The sequence below is a fragment of the Chrysemys picta genome, chromosome 12 (genome assembly GCF_011386835.1).
Source record: "Chrysemys picta bellii isolate R12L10 chromosome 12, ASM1138683v2, whole genome shotgun sequence".
Classification (NCBI taxonomy): Eukaryota; Metazoa; Chordata; order Testudines; family Emydidae; genus Chrysemys; species Chrysemys picta.
In genome coordinates, this window is record NC_088802.1 from 5,462,075 (window position 1) to 5,475,907 (window position 13,833).

At 45.9% G+C, this 13,833-nt stretch overlaps 1 protein-coding gene across 1 annotated transcript in view; it reads right to left on the bottom strand.

The window, feature by feature from the left end:
* The window catches only part of LOC135974700 (E3 ubiquitin-protein ligase TRIM11-like), a 33,530-nt gene extending 23,253 nt beyond the window's left edge, over window positions 1-10,277 (bottom strand). The window contains exons 1-2 of the mRNA XM_065563152.1: window positions 9,785-10,277; window positions 6,122-6,217 (exon numbers count right to left, since the gene is read on the bottom strand). Of these exons, the coding sequence (XP_065419224.1) occupies window positions 6,122-6,217; window positions 9,785-10,162 (474 nt within the window). The 5' untranslated portion in view covers window positions 10,163-10,277. The remainder of the gene's footprint in view (window positions 1-6,121; window positions 6,218-9,784) is intronic.
* Window positions 10,278-13,833: the final 3,556 nt, after the last annotated feature.

The window sequence follows — 13,833 nt, forward strand, 5'->3', positions numbered from 1 at the left end:
GGGGGGGGGGGGGGAGAGGTTTAAGTTGGGTTTGTGCTGCATGTTAACCCGGAAACCGCAGCCCCTCCTTTTACATTGAAAACCCATTTTAAATGGCCAACCCAATTCATCCTTGATATGGGAAATGAGGGTGCTGCTGTTTGAAACCATTCCTACATGTTACCATGGCTGCCTGCAAGCCGAAATCTGTTGCCTGGCACTGCGTGAGTGATCTCTCATACCAAACCGGCAGGCCCCTCACTATAAGAGGAAAAATGCGACCTTGTAACGAAAGAGTGTACCCATTGTTCTCTAAAATGTGTGTTTTTTAACCACCTCTCCCTTCTCCTCCACCAGCTGCAAATGTTTCTCCTTCGCAGAGGCTAGTGAACATTAGAAAGAGAAAATGTAGGACGAGGGACGATATGTTCACGGAGCTGCAGATGTCCTCCCACGCTGATAGAGCACAGCAGAATGCGTGGAGGCAGTCAATGTCGGACATGAGAAAAGCACAATATGAACGAGAGGAGAGGTGGCGGGATGAATGGCGGGATGAAAAGAGCAAGTGGCGGGCTGAAGATGATAGGTGGCGTCAGCTTGCAGACAGACGGCAAGAGTCAATGCTCCGTCTGCTGGAGCATCAAACTGATATGCTCCAGTGTATGGTTGAGCTGCAGGAAAGGCAGCAGGAGCAGAGACCGCCGCTACAGCCCCTGTGTAACCAACAGCCCTCCTCCCCAAGTTCCATAGCCTCCTCACCCAGACGCCCAAGAACACGGTGGGGGGGCCTCCAGCCACCCAGTCACTCCACCCCAGATGATTGCCCAAGCATCAGAAGGCTGGCCTTCAATAAGAGTTAAAGTTTTAAAATGCAGTGTGTCCTTTTCCATCCCAGGCTACCTTGGCAATTATCCCCCTACAAGTGAAATAACAATGACTTTATTGCCTCTGCAAGCGGTGCTCGAAGTGGGGAGGGGAGGGTGGGGTGGTTGGTTTACAGGGAAGTAGAGTGAACCGGGTGGGGGGGGGGGGGCGGAGGGTCACTGTAGCCTGGCCAGTCACAAAACTCGTTTGCAAAGCTTCTCTGATGTGCACCGCGCCCTGCTGTGCTCCTCTAACCGCCCTGGTGTCTGGCTGCGCGTAATCAGCGGCCAGGCGAGTTGCCTCAACCTCCCACCCCGCCATAAATGTCTCCCCCTTACTCTCACAGATATTGTGGAGCGCACAGCAAGCAGCAATAACAATGGGGATATTCTTTTCGCTGAGGTCTGAGCGACTCAGTAAGCTGCGCCACAGCGCTTTTAAACGTCCAAATGCACATTCCACCACCATTCGGCACTTGCTCAGCCTATAGTTGAACAGGTCCTGACTCCTGTCCAGGCTGCCTGTGTACGACTTCATGAGCCATGGCATTAAGGGGTAGGCTGGATCCCCAAGGATCACGATAGGCATTTCAACATCCCCAATGGTCACTTTCTGGTCCGGGAAGAAAGTCCCTTCCTCCAGCTTTCGAAACAGACCAGAGTACCTGAAGACGCGAGCATCATGTACCTTTCCCGGCCATCCCACGTTGATGTTGGTGAAACGTCCCTTGTGATCCACCAGGGCTTGCAGCAGCATTGAAAAGTACCCCTTGCGGTTTATGTACTCGGTGGCTTGGTGCTCCGGTGCCAAGATAGGGATATGGGTTCCGTCTATGGCCCCACCACAGTTTGGGAATCCCATTTCAGCAAAACCATCCACGATTGACTGCACGTTGCCCAGAGTCACTACCCTTGCTATCACCAGGTCTTTCATTGCCCTGGCAACTTGGATCACAGCAGCCCCCACAGTAGATTTGCCCACTCCAAATTGATTCCCGACTGACCGGTAGCTGTCTGGCGTTGCAAGCTTCCACAGGGCTATCGCCACTCGCTTCTCAACTGTGAGGGCTGCTCTCATCCTGGTATTCTGGCGCTTCAGGGCAGGGGAAAGCAAGTCACAAAGTTCCATGAAAGTGCCCTTACGCATGCGAAAGTTTCGCAGCCACTGGGAATCATCCCACACCTGCAGCACGATGCGGTCCCACCAGTCTGGCTTGTTTCCCGTGCCCAGAATCGGCGTTCCATAGCATGAACCTGCCCCAGTAACACCATGATTTCCACATTGCTGGGGCCTGTGCCTTGTGAGAGGTCTATGTCCATGTCAATTTCCTCATCACTCTCTTCGCCGCGCTGCAATCGCCTCCTCGGCTGGTCCGGGTTTCGCCTTGGCATGTCCTGGCTCTGCATATACTCCAGGACAATGCGCGTGGTGTTCATAGTGCTCATAATTGCCACGGTGATCTGAGCGGGCTCCATGATCCCAGTGCTAGCTATGGCGCCTGGTCTGAAAAAAGGCGCGAAACTAGTATCTGACGGACCAGGGGAAGGAGGGAGGGCGGAAGGGAGGGCGGGCGGCGAGTGACGACATGACGTACAGGTACAGGGAATTAAAATCAAGAAAGGTGGCTGTGCATCAGGGAGAAACACAAACAACTGTCACACAGAATGGTCTCCCCAAAGATTAAACTGAAAACCCTGGGTTTAGCAGGCCGTTGATTTGACGAAGGGAGGGGGAAGCAAATGAATGCAGAACAAATCTATTTTTTACATCTTAAGACGACGGTGCAGCATGACTGATAGCCCTCGGCATCTTCTGGGTGCTTGGCAGCAAATACTGGGCGCTTGGCAGTTAGTGTACCAAGACTGATAGCCACATTTTTCCTGTATGATGACGATGGCCTTCAGGCCTATTGCACGATCTGCTGCTCAGGAAGACTCTGCTAATGTGCGATGATCCAACTTGTAATAGGACGGTTACCAGTCGTAATACACCATCTACTGCCAAAAGGCAAAAGGCAAGGGGCTGGTGCAATGCAGCCCTACGGCTGCCAGCCCCACGGCTGCCAGCACCCAGATCGCCGATGAAGGCTACCAGTCATGCTGCACCGTCTACCGCCAAAAGGCAGTTAGCTGCTGCTGCTGTGTAGCAATGCAGTCCCACGTCTGCCGGCACCAAGAGGACATGTGGTGACGGTGAGCTGAGCTGAGCGGGCTCCATGCTTGCCCGTGGTATGTTGTCTGCACAGGTAACCCAGGTAAAAAGGCGCGAATCTATTGTCTGCCGTTGCTCTGACGGAGGGGGAGGGGCCTGACGACATGTACCCAGAACCTCCCGCGACAGTGTTTTGCATCATTCGGGCATTGGGATCTCAACCCAGAATTCCAATGGGCGGCGGAGACTGCAGGAACTGTGGGATAGCTACCCACAGTGCAACGCTCCGGAAGTCGACACTAGCCTCGGTACTGTGGACACGGTCCGCCGACTAGAGCACTTAGAGCATTTTATGTGGGGACACACACAATCGGCTGTATACAACCGATTTCTATAAAACCAGCTTCTATAAATTCGACCTAATTTCATAGTGTAGACATACCCTGAGCCTCTGAAGAGTAGGTGGGCCAGGCAAGGAATGATAATTTTAAAACAAGACTTATCAGTGAATTGCTTGAGGGTTTTGAACTGGACTCCCAACTTGCCAGAGCCTCCTTGAAAGAAATGAAACCTACTGCTGTCTTGTTAAGTTTTTCCTCTTTTTGGAAAGGGATAAACTCCCATGAGACTCAGCTGGAGGGCTGAGTCTACCACTCCTGGGCCTGTGCTGAGTGCCTGGCAGGGCCGGCTCCAGGCACCAGCTTAACAAGCAGGTGCTTGGGGCGGCCAAGGGAGAGGGACGGCACGCGTGGCAATTCGGGGGCGGCAGGTCCCTCACTCCCTCTAGGAGCGAAGGACCTGCCGCCGAACTGCCGCCGCCGATCGCAGCGCTCCCCCCCCACCCCACCCACCATTGCCGCCGCCGATCGTGACCGCAGCCTTTTTTTTTTTTTTTTTTTCTTTTTTGCTTGGGGCGGCAGAAATGCTGGAGCCGGCCCTGGTGCCTGGGCACTGAGGACTGGAGACAGGCCTCTGACACACCCCTACGGTCTGCTGTGGAAGACAAAGCCCATGATACATCTGTATAATAATATTTTAATAGTATATCAAAGTCAAAAGGAAGTGACACTATCAAAATGAAACATTTTGGTTTTTACCCATGGACACATTTCATTTAAATTGACATGTTTTGGTTTTGACAAAACACCATTTTTTGATGGCAAAACTTCTGCTGAAAATTTTTCAACCACTTTAGACACTTAAGAGAGACGATTTTTCAAAGTGCTGAGCACCCAGCAACTCCATTGACTTTAATGGGAGATGTTTTGGAGCCCAGAGTTTTGAAAACTGGAGAGGAAGGATGGTCCAGTGGTTAAGTCATTAGACAGAGATCTAGGTTTAATTCCCTGCTCTGCCACTGCCTTCCTATGTGACCTTGGAAAGTCACTTATCTTCTCTGTACAGTGGAGATAATGGCACTGTCCTGGGGTGTTGTGAGTTGCTCAGGTACTAAGGACATGGGGCCCATATAAGCACCATAGCTAGCTTACTTATTTGGAAGCCTAAATAAGAATGAGTGTAAATCCAGGATCTAACGCCTACAAACCATTTGGAGCATAAGGGACATTGCAAGTTAGCAGAGAGGTTTTCTCATCACAATCATTTAAACAGTCCCATTCACACCTTGCAATTTGCTGTCACACAGGGAATTCCCCCAACTTGGGTGCAGCTGGGTTTGTGTTACCTATTTACTTAAATGTAGGTTTGGAAGAATTAGATTTTCAATGTCAATTTCACATATAAACCAACAAAATATTTCCATTCATAATAACTGAAATTTATGGATAGGCAAAGTAAGAAAAATGCTGCCTGAGGACTTAGAGTTTGATTAAGAATGTTTACACTGTATATTTGACGTGAGATTGACAATTTGTGTTTTAAAGGTATTAAAACTAACTTTTTATATATCAACATCTACGGCCATTAAATAATTATCTGACTCCCCCCATAATTTTCTGCAACTGTGAAAATTTAAATGGATAAAAATCTAACAAAAACAAAAAACCTGAATCATTCAAGCCTAATTATATTATTGTAAAAAGCAAGAGAGAGTCCTGTGGCACCTTTAAGACTAACAGATGTATTGGAGCATAAGCTTTCGTGGGTGAATCCCCACTTCGTCAGACGCAGAAAGCTTATGCTCCAATACATCTGTTAGTCTTAAAGGTGCCACAGGACTCTCTGTTGCTTTTTACAGATCCAGACTAACACGGCTACCCCTCAGATATATTATTGTAGTGGCTAAAGGCTTCAATCGGGGATTGAGCCCCATTGTGCTAGGTGCTTTACAGATATGTAGATTTAGGGGTCTGAAATAATCCGGGGAAGACATTTGAACCAAATTATTATTGGTTATTGAGTTCAGCCATCTCACCTTTTTTTTATTTATTTTTTTTTGGGGGGGGGGGCACAACTTGAGAGACCAAAGGCCTGACCTTCAGGGCTGATTAGCATTCTCATTGACTTTCAGTGAAATTCTGGGCTTTCAGGCCCTTGCTGTCTCTAACTGGATACTTGGAAATTAAGGCATCCAGAATCAAAAGCCACGTTGGTTTCTACAAGGAAGAAATTTCCTCCCCCAGTGCTCCAATTTACACTTATTCCTGTGACGCCCCATGGGCCCAGGGCACAAAGCAATGCACTTAATCCACTCCCTACTCTAGGGACTGGGAACATGACTGGTGTGGCTCGCTGCACAGGGAGTACTCTGAGTCAGGGGGACTTTCTGCTCCTTTACATGGCCAGAATGGCATGAGAATCAAGCCCAAGCACCTCACTGCATCTGAGTGCAGAACAAATGGAGATAAACTGTCCATGAGTAAACTGAGGCTGGAAATTAGGTTTCTAGAATCTGCCACCAGAGGAGGCAGATTCTGGAGCAGCCTTTTAATAGGAGCACAGGGGCAAGCACCCTAACTAGTATTAAGATGGAGCTTGATAAGTTTATGAATGTGGTGGTTGCCTGTGACAGCAGGAACTGGACTCAATGACCCCGGGCTGTGAATTTTTGTTTATTGCCCGTGACTTGTCCATGACTTTTATTAAAAATACCCATGACTAACTCTTAGCCTTAACTATTAACAACACTGGCCATTATTAATGATCACTATGAAGAGTGGACACTTACCAGTAGAGTTTGATATTTCCCTTCTTCAGCAGCTGCCCGTCTCCCTCGCTCGTCTCTCACACACTGAAAACGACTCAGATGACTCAGAAGCTGCTCCTGCAACAATTCCAAAGAAATTATTTCAGCTTTGAAAGTTACCTTAAAAAATACCCTTCAGCCTTAAACGTGACCTGTCAAGGATTTTTTTTTTTTTTTTAAATTAGGCTTGAGCCCCACACTGCCTCTTTAGGAGGGATAAAGAAAGCCTGGAAGTGGAGGGAGGCTTTTGTTTTGTACTGTTTTAGAGAGGGTTTTTTTCTTGGGGGGAGGGGGGAGGCAATAGAAATATTAGGTGGGGTCTTTCTGTGATGAGGTGTTAACTTCACACTTGCCCTGAAGGGTGTCAATGAACCAGACAGGCTCAGATGAAGGGAATCAGGTGGTGTAAGTAATCCCATGACTGAATAATGAGGGAGCCCAGATGAGGAGGAAAATGCTGGGCTGAATTTATAAAGACAGGAAGATTGTGCAGAGAGAGGGGGCCATAGTGAAGAAGTCTGCAGTCACTCCTTGGGAGAAGGGAGGGTGTTTAAGAACTACAGAGTCAAAGCAGCCTCCAGTTACTCCCTGACAGGAGGAAGTTTTGGGGGAGCCAGAAGGTTCGGAAAGGCTCAGGGAAAAGACAGTAAGGTCCAGAATGGAACAGACCTTGGTTGCTGATTAGAAGGTCCCTCAGCTGGAACCGGGAGTAGAGCTTGGGCCCAGGTTCCCTACCAGCCACTGGGAAGGGGGCACCAGCTGGGTAGTGAATGGGAAGATTACCTGAGACCTTTTGTAAGAAGAGATTTTGACACCCTGGAAGGGGAGGACACATGTGACTTGCCCAGAGAGCTAAGCCATGAACACAGAGCATCTTGCCTTGCTGAGAGCCAGGAAGAAAAGACAGGGTGTGCGGTGAGAGGAGGAAAGGAGGCATTGAATCTGGAATCAGCTCATCCCCGGAGCGACCAGGAGGAGGCGTGCTAGTGGTAGGGTGACCAGACAGCAAGTGTGAAAAATCGGGATGGGCGTGGGGGTAATAGGAGCCTATATAAGAAAAAGACCCAAAAATCAGGACTCGACCTATAAAATCGGAACATCTGGTCACCCTAGCTAGCGGTGAGCTGACCCCATGACAGTTCCCCAGTGTTGTTGGAGAGCCTCTGAGAGGGCTTAGGGAAGTTTCCTGTGAGTTCAGTAGTATCTTTCCCCTAGTAAATGTCAAAATGAGAGTGCTGGAGGAGATCAGAGACTGAGGGGAGACTCATAGATGCCAAGGCCAGAAGTGACCCTTATCATCTAGCCTCCCGGATAATACAGGCCAGAGAACTGCTGCAAAATAATCCCTACCTTAAAAATTGTCAGTGATGGAGAATCCACCATGACCCTTTGTAAACTGTTCCAAGGGCTATTTACCTACACTGTTAAAAATTTACACCTTATTTCTAATCTGAATTTGTCAAGCTTCAACTTCCAACCAGAGGATTGCATTGTACTCTTGTCCACTACACTGAAGAGTCCATTTGCTTCCCATATAGGTATTTATAGGCAGAGATCAAGTCACCCCTTGATGTTCCCTTTGTTAAGCTAAATAGATAGATTCAAGAAGTTCAATCACTAAAAGGCGTATTTTCTAATCCTTTCAGGATAAGGATGATTAGGTCAGTGAACAAGGCATCACTGCACATGTCACCGATGTACAGCATGTGATGTTATGCTCTAAACCCTTTCCCTTCTGGGGACCAACCTAAGCCCTTCCACCCCTTGACTCCAATCAGAAAGCCTATGTTACCTAAGGACAGAAACCTCCAGGATCTGGTATATGGCCCAGAACCATTAAAACAGTGATTTATTTATAGCGCCATCTCTAGAAACAATAAAGAACTGCAGCCAAAATAGTGAGGAAAGCTACAATGTAAAAAGGAGAGAAAGGTGTTTTAAAGTCCTTGCAAAGAGACCTGTTAAGGGAAAGGGGATCTATAAATCAATAAATTAGCAAAAAGACATTAGTGTTTTCCCACATGAATAATTGGAGGGGAAAGTATGAAAGACCTAGGTATCTATAATGATACTTGTGTAAGAGAGAATTTAAGGTAATATACTTTTACACATTATTTGTTAGAAAGCAAGTAAGCAAGCACTTAGGCACATGAATAACTTGTGTATGTGAACAGTCCCAGTAAAACCTAATATCTTATCATATAAAAGCAAAGGTAAAGGTGATTTTGTAAGACTTAAAATATACAAATTAAACACACACCACAGTTCATCACCTGGCTTCAAACCCATGACATTTAGCATAGTAACACAGACCTATACTGGTTGAGCTGAAAGAATAACTCCTTTAGCTAGTTGCAAGGGTAGGTTTTTAACCCCTACATGGGTCAAGCATGACACACTTCGCAATTGTAATTTACACAATTTGCACACATCGCCCACCAAAACAGTGAGTAAACTAATGACAGCTCTCCTGGTTCTGTATAAGTATCCTTAACTGGTCAGTGGAATGGGGGAAGTGGACAGGGATGGGATGTGGTGGGTTGCAGAAGGGGCTTTTGGGGGATGGATGCAGCAGTGGGGGAAAGGAGTCTTGTAGCAGCAGGTCAGAGTGGTTAGAGTTGGCAGCACTACAGGGAGAATGAACAAAGGAATGGGGGTGAAGCAGTGACAGTTGAATAGAGGAGAGCAAGTATAGTTAATTCATAGGAAGAGTGAGTGGAGGGGAGTGCCAGGAGCAAAGGAGTGTGCAATTTGAAGGAGCTGGGAAAGAGTTAACAGTAAAACTGGTCCAAAAATTCAGGGGGGGGGACTGAGGGGGGAGGAGACTTTTGAAAGGAAAAATTTTTTGCAGAAAATTTCTTTAAAATGTCTTTTTTTTTTAAAAAAATGAAAAATCAAACTGATTTGTATTTTTTTTAAATGGGAAACCAAAACATTTTCAGGTTTAAACTTTTTGAAAACTGATGTTTTCACTGAAAAACTAACGTTTTCGGTGGATTTGTTTTCTAAAGAATTTTTTTCCAAAATCGCCTAGGAGAAACAATCCTGTTTTTCAACCAACTATGGTCAGGAAGAACAAGGATTAGGGGGTAAAAGAGTGGGAAAAAAAATAAAGCAGCAAAATCCAGAGGTGGAAATAAGGCAATAAAATAAAATGATAAAAATATATAATTAAAGCATCCAGAGAATGTGCCAGTAAAGAGAGTTAAAAGGGCCAGAGATGGCTAAAGACTGTTTATTCCTAGGCTGTCTACAAAATCCCCAACCCAGGAAATCTTTATGAAACAAAACACCTCTCCTGGTGCTCTCCACACTCCACTTTCAACAGAACCAGCTGGGTCACACACGTGTTTTGGAATTTCTGGTCACCCTAGTCCCAGAGAAGGGATAACCTTGTATGAAGAGGCAGACAAAATAAGCCTGATTTCTGCCCCCCCTCCCCCCCCCCCCCACACACACACACACACACTTTTCATAGTCACGTACACCTGTGACAAAGGGATACCAAATGCTACTATTCTGATCCAGTAGCATTTACACCACTTTGTTCCAATGTAAATTGCTAATAAGCAAAGTGCAAAAGCAGGGGGGAGTTGTGTCCAAATCGATCTATCCCCATCTCTGATTTCTACGCAAATTTCCTACCTTAAACTCCTTTGCAGCTGCCGCGATGGGAATGACTGTGTGAGCTCTGTGTTCTCGAGACTCTCTGCAAACCCTGCAGAGGAGGGTCCGGTCCTGCTTGCAGAAGAGACTGAAAACTTCTTCATGTTTCTCGCATTCTCCGTCTAGGCCTCTCGCTATGTCCACCGCCTCCTCCAATGGCTTGTTAGGCCTCAGCTCTCCCTTGGGGAGATATTTCCTGCACTGGGGGCAAAGTCCCGATACCTCCCAGCACTTGGTGATACAGGCTTGGCAGTAATTGTGCCCACATTGTAGATTCACTGGGTCTTTAAAGGAGTCCAGGCAGATGGGACAAACCAGCTCGTCCCGGAGCTCTTCCCCCCAGTTCGGAGCTGACATGATGGCTGCTGCGAAAAAGAACAAACTTTACTTTCACTTCCACTGCACTCGTTTGTCGAGCCCTGGAGCTGCCCCTCTCCCCCCTTCCGGTAAGCTTAGCGCTGCTGGTTAGTTCCTGGTCTGGTGCAAGGGGGGAGGAAATAGCAGAGAGCTGCAGGCTCAGTAACATCTGCTGAAGCCGCTGCCCTCACTTGGATTAGACTCTGCCGCCAGCTGTTCACGGGCAAATCAGGGGTGGGGCGGGCAAGTCTGAGCGGGGGGTGGAAACTGACAGGGAGTCAAACAGCTGGAGGCAGGGGCAGGAGAGGAACTGAGTTGAGGGAGGAGGGAAGGAGCCTGGATTTAAAGTCCAGGGTCCCAGATGGTGGCAAAGGGCAAAACCCTGGCACAGAGGGGGTAACAGTTACCCTGATGGGATGGGACACCTGCTGTGTTTGCAAAAATAGGGGGTGTGGGGGCAGAGGGGCTTTTTTATTTCCCATCTTAAAGGCTAATACACCACAGCACCAGTCCCGGGTTTACAATGGTGCCAGGCCCATGCTCAACAGGGGCCCGTCACTCAGTGGATTGTAAGAAACTGCTATTGTATAAAACTGCTGCCTGATGTAGCAAATGCCTATAGGTAGCAGTTTCTTGCACTATAGTATGTGTTACATTGCTATGTGCTATCTGTAGCAGTTATTGATCTGTATAGATTGTAAGAAACTGCTGTTATAAAAAAACTGCTACTTGATGTAGTAACCTAAATCTCCCTTGCTGCAATTTAAGCCCATTGCTTCTTGTCCTATCCTCAGAGGTTAAGGAGAACAATTGTTCTCCCTCTTCCTTGTAACAACCTTTTACATACTTGAAAACTGTTATCAGGTTTCAGTCTTCCCTCATAGGTCACTTTTTCTGGACCTTTATTTTTATTTATTTATTTGCTCTTCTCTGGACTTTCTCCAATTTGTCCACATCCTTCCTGAAATGTGGCACCCAGAACTGGACACAATACTCCAGCTGAGGCCTAATCAGCATGGATTAGAGCGGAAGAATTACTTCTTGTGTCTTGCTCATAACAGTCCTGCTAATACATCCCAGAATGATGTTCAGGGTTTTCTGCAGCAGCGTTACACGGTTGACTCATATTCAGCTTGTGGTTCACTATGACCCCTAGATCCCTTTCTGCAGTACTCCTTCCTAGGCAATCATTTCCTATTTTGTATGTGTGCAACTGATTGTTCCTTCCTAAGTGGAGTACTTTGCATTTGTCCTTATTGAATTGCATCCTATTTACTTCAGACCATTTCTCCAGTTTGTCCAGCTCATTTTGAATTTTCATCCTATCCTCCCAAGCACTTGCAACCCCTCCCAGCTTGGTATCGTCCACAAACTTTATAAGTGTACTCTCTATGCCATTATCTAACTAAATCATTGATTAAGCTTTTGAATAGAAACGCATCCAGAACTGATCCCTGCAGAACCCCACTCATTATGCCCTTCCAGCCTGACTGTGAACCACTGATAGCTACTGTCTGGGAACTGTTTTCCAACCAGTTTTGCACCCACCTTATCGAAGCTCCATCTAGGTTGTATTTCCCTAGTTTGTTTATGAGAAGGTCATGGGAGACAGTATCAAAAACTTTACTAAGGGCAAGATAGACCATGTCAACCACTTTCCCCCATCCACAAGGCTTGTTACCCTGTCAAAGAAAGCTATCAGGTTGGTTTGACACGAGTTGTTCTTGACAAATCCATGCTGGCTGTTATTTATCACCTTATTTTCTTCTAGATGTTTGCAAACTGATTGCTTAATTGTTTGCTCCATTATCTTTCCTGGTACAGAAGTTAAGCTGACTGGTCTGTAATTCCTCAGGTTGTCCTTATTTCCCTTTTTATAGATTTGGCACTATATTTGCCCTTTTCCAGTTTTCCGGAATCTCTCCCGTCTTCCATGACTTTTCAAAGATAATTGCTAATGGCTCAGATATCTCCTCAGTCAGCTCCTTGAGTATTCTAGGACACATTTCATCAGGCCTTGGTGACTTGAAGACATCTAATTTGTCTAAGTAATTTTTAACTTGTTCTTTTCCTATTTTTGCCTCTAGTCCTACCTCATTTTTCACTGGCATTCACTATGTTAGGCGTCCAATCGCCACCAACCTTCTTGGTGAAAACTGAAACAAAGAAGTCATTAAGCACTTCTGCCATTTCCACATTTTCTGTTAATGTCTTTCCCCCTTCATTGAGTAACGTGCCTACCCTGTCCTTGGTCTTCCTCTTGCTTCTAACTTGTAGAATGTTTTCTTGTTACCCTTTATGTCTCTAGCTAGTTTGATCTCGTTTTGTGCCTTGGCCTTTCTAATTTTGTCCCTACATACTTGTGTTATTTGTTTATAATTTCCACTTTTTGTAGGGTTCTTTTGAGTTTTAGATCATTGAAGATCTGGTTAAGCCACGGTGGTCTCTTGACATACTTCTTATCTTTCCTACACAGTGGTATACTTTGCTCTTGCGCCCTTAATAATGTCTCTTTGAAAAACTGTCACTGGTCTTCAATTGCTTTTCCCCTTAGACTTGCTTCCCATGGGATCTTACCTTCCAACTCCCTGAGTTTGCTGAAGTCTGCCTTCTTGAAATCCACTGTCTTTATTTTGCTGTTCTCCCTCCTACCATTCCCTAGAATTACGAACTGATCATTTCATGATCACTTTCCCCCAAGCTGCCTTCCACTTTCAAATTCTCAACCAGTTCCTCCCTATTTGTCAAAATCAAACCTAGAACAACCTCTCCCCTAGTACCTTTCTCCACCTTCTGAAATAAAAAAAAAAATCTCCAATACATTCCAAAAACTTGTTGGATAATCTGTGCCCTGCTGTGTTATTTTCCCAACAGATGTCTGGGTCGTTGAAGTCCCCCCACCAAGAACATAAGGTTGTTCTTATTTTCTGACTTGTCCTAATTTGCTAAAAACTGCTATCTGATGTAGCTAATTCCTACAGATGGCAGTTTCTCACACTCTAGGGGTGAAACTGCTACCTGTAGGAATTTGCTACCTGTAGCAGGGAGAGGTAGTGAATTGTTACCATTAGCAGTTACTGATACATATGGTTGCTCTTATGTGCTGATTTAACCTAATTTGCTAAAACTTGACAGTGGTGTGGGATGGAAGCTTCCAAACGACCCTGCCTTGATTCATTGTCATGGGACACAGGACATGTGGAGGATAATTTAAAATCTTAATTTTGTTTGGTTCACCTTCAATATACTTCTATGCTGGTGTGATCTCTGACCATTACACTTCATCAACTCAGCAGGTAGGCAAAGGCCGCAATGCACTTGTCCTGTTGCCTTGACTGAGAGAGGTTTCTGATCAAAGGGAGGGTAGATTCCAGCAAGATTCCTGGGGTAATATCTCATTGGATATATGGTGTGTGTTTCTCATACCCCATTTTGTGTTTCTTACCATAATGCCATTTTTTTTTGCAAGTCAAAAAATTTCAGTATAAGCAGTAGTCCTCCATGCTCTCTGAAAAAATCAATAAAATATTGTCAAATGATGGTTACATTGTGACCAAAACTCTAAATAGAAATCTTGATTTATTCATTACTGTCAATTACTCCAAAAATTAACTTGTTTGCAAATACTTTTCCTATTGGGGGGTCATAGTTTGGATTGGATCACTGCTTGC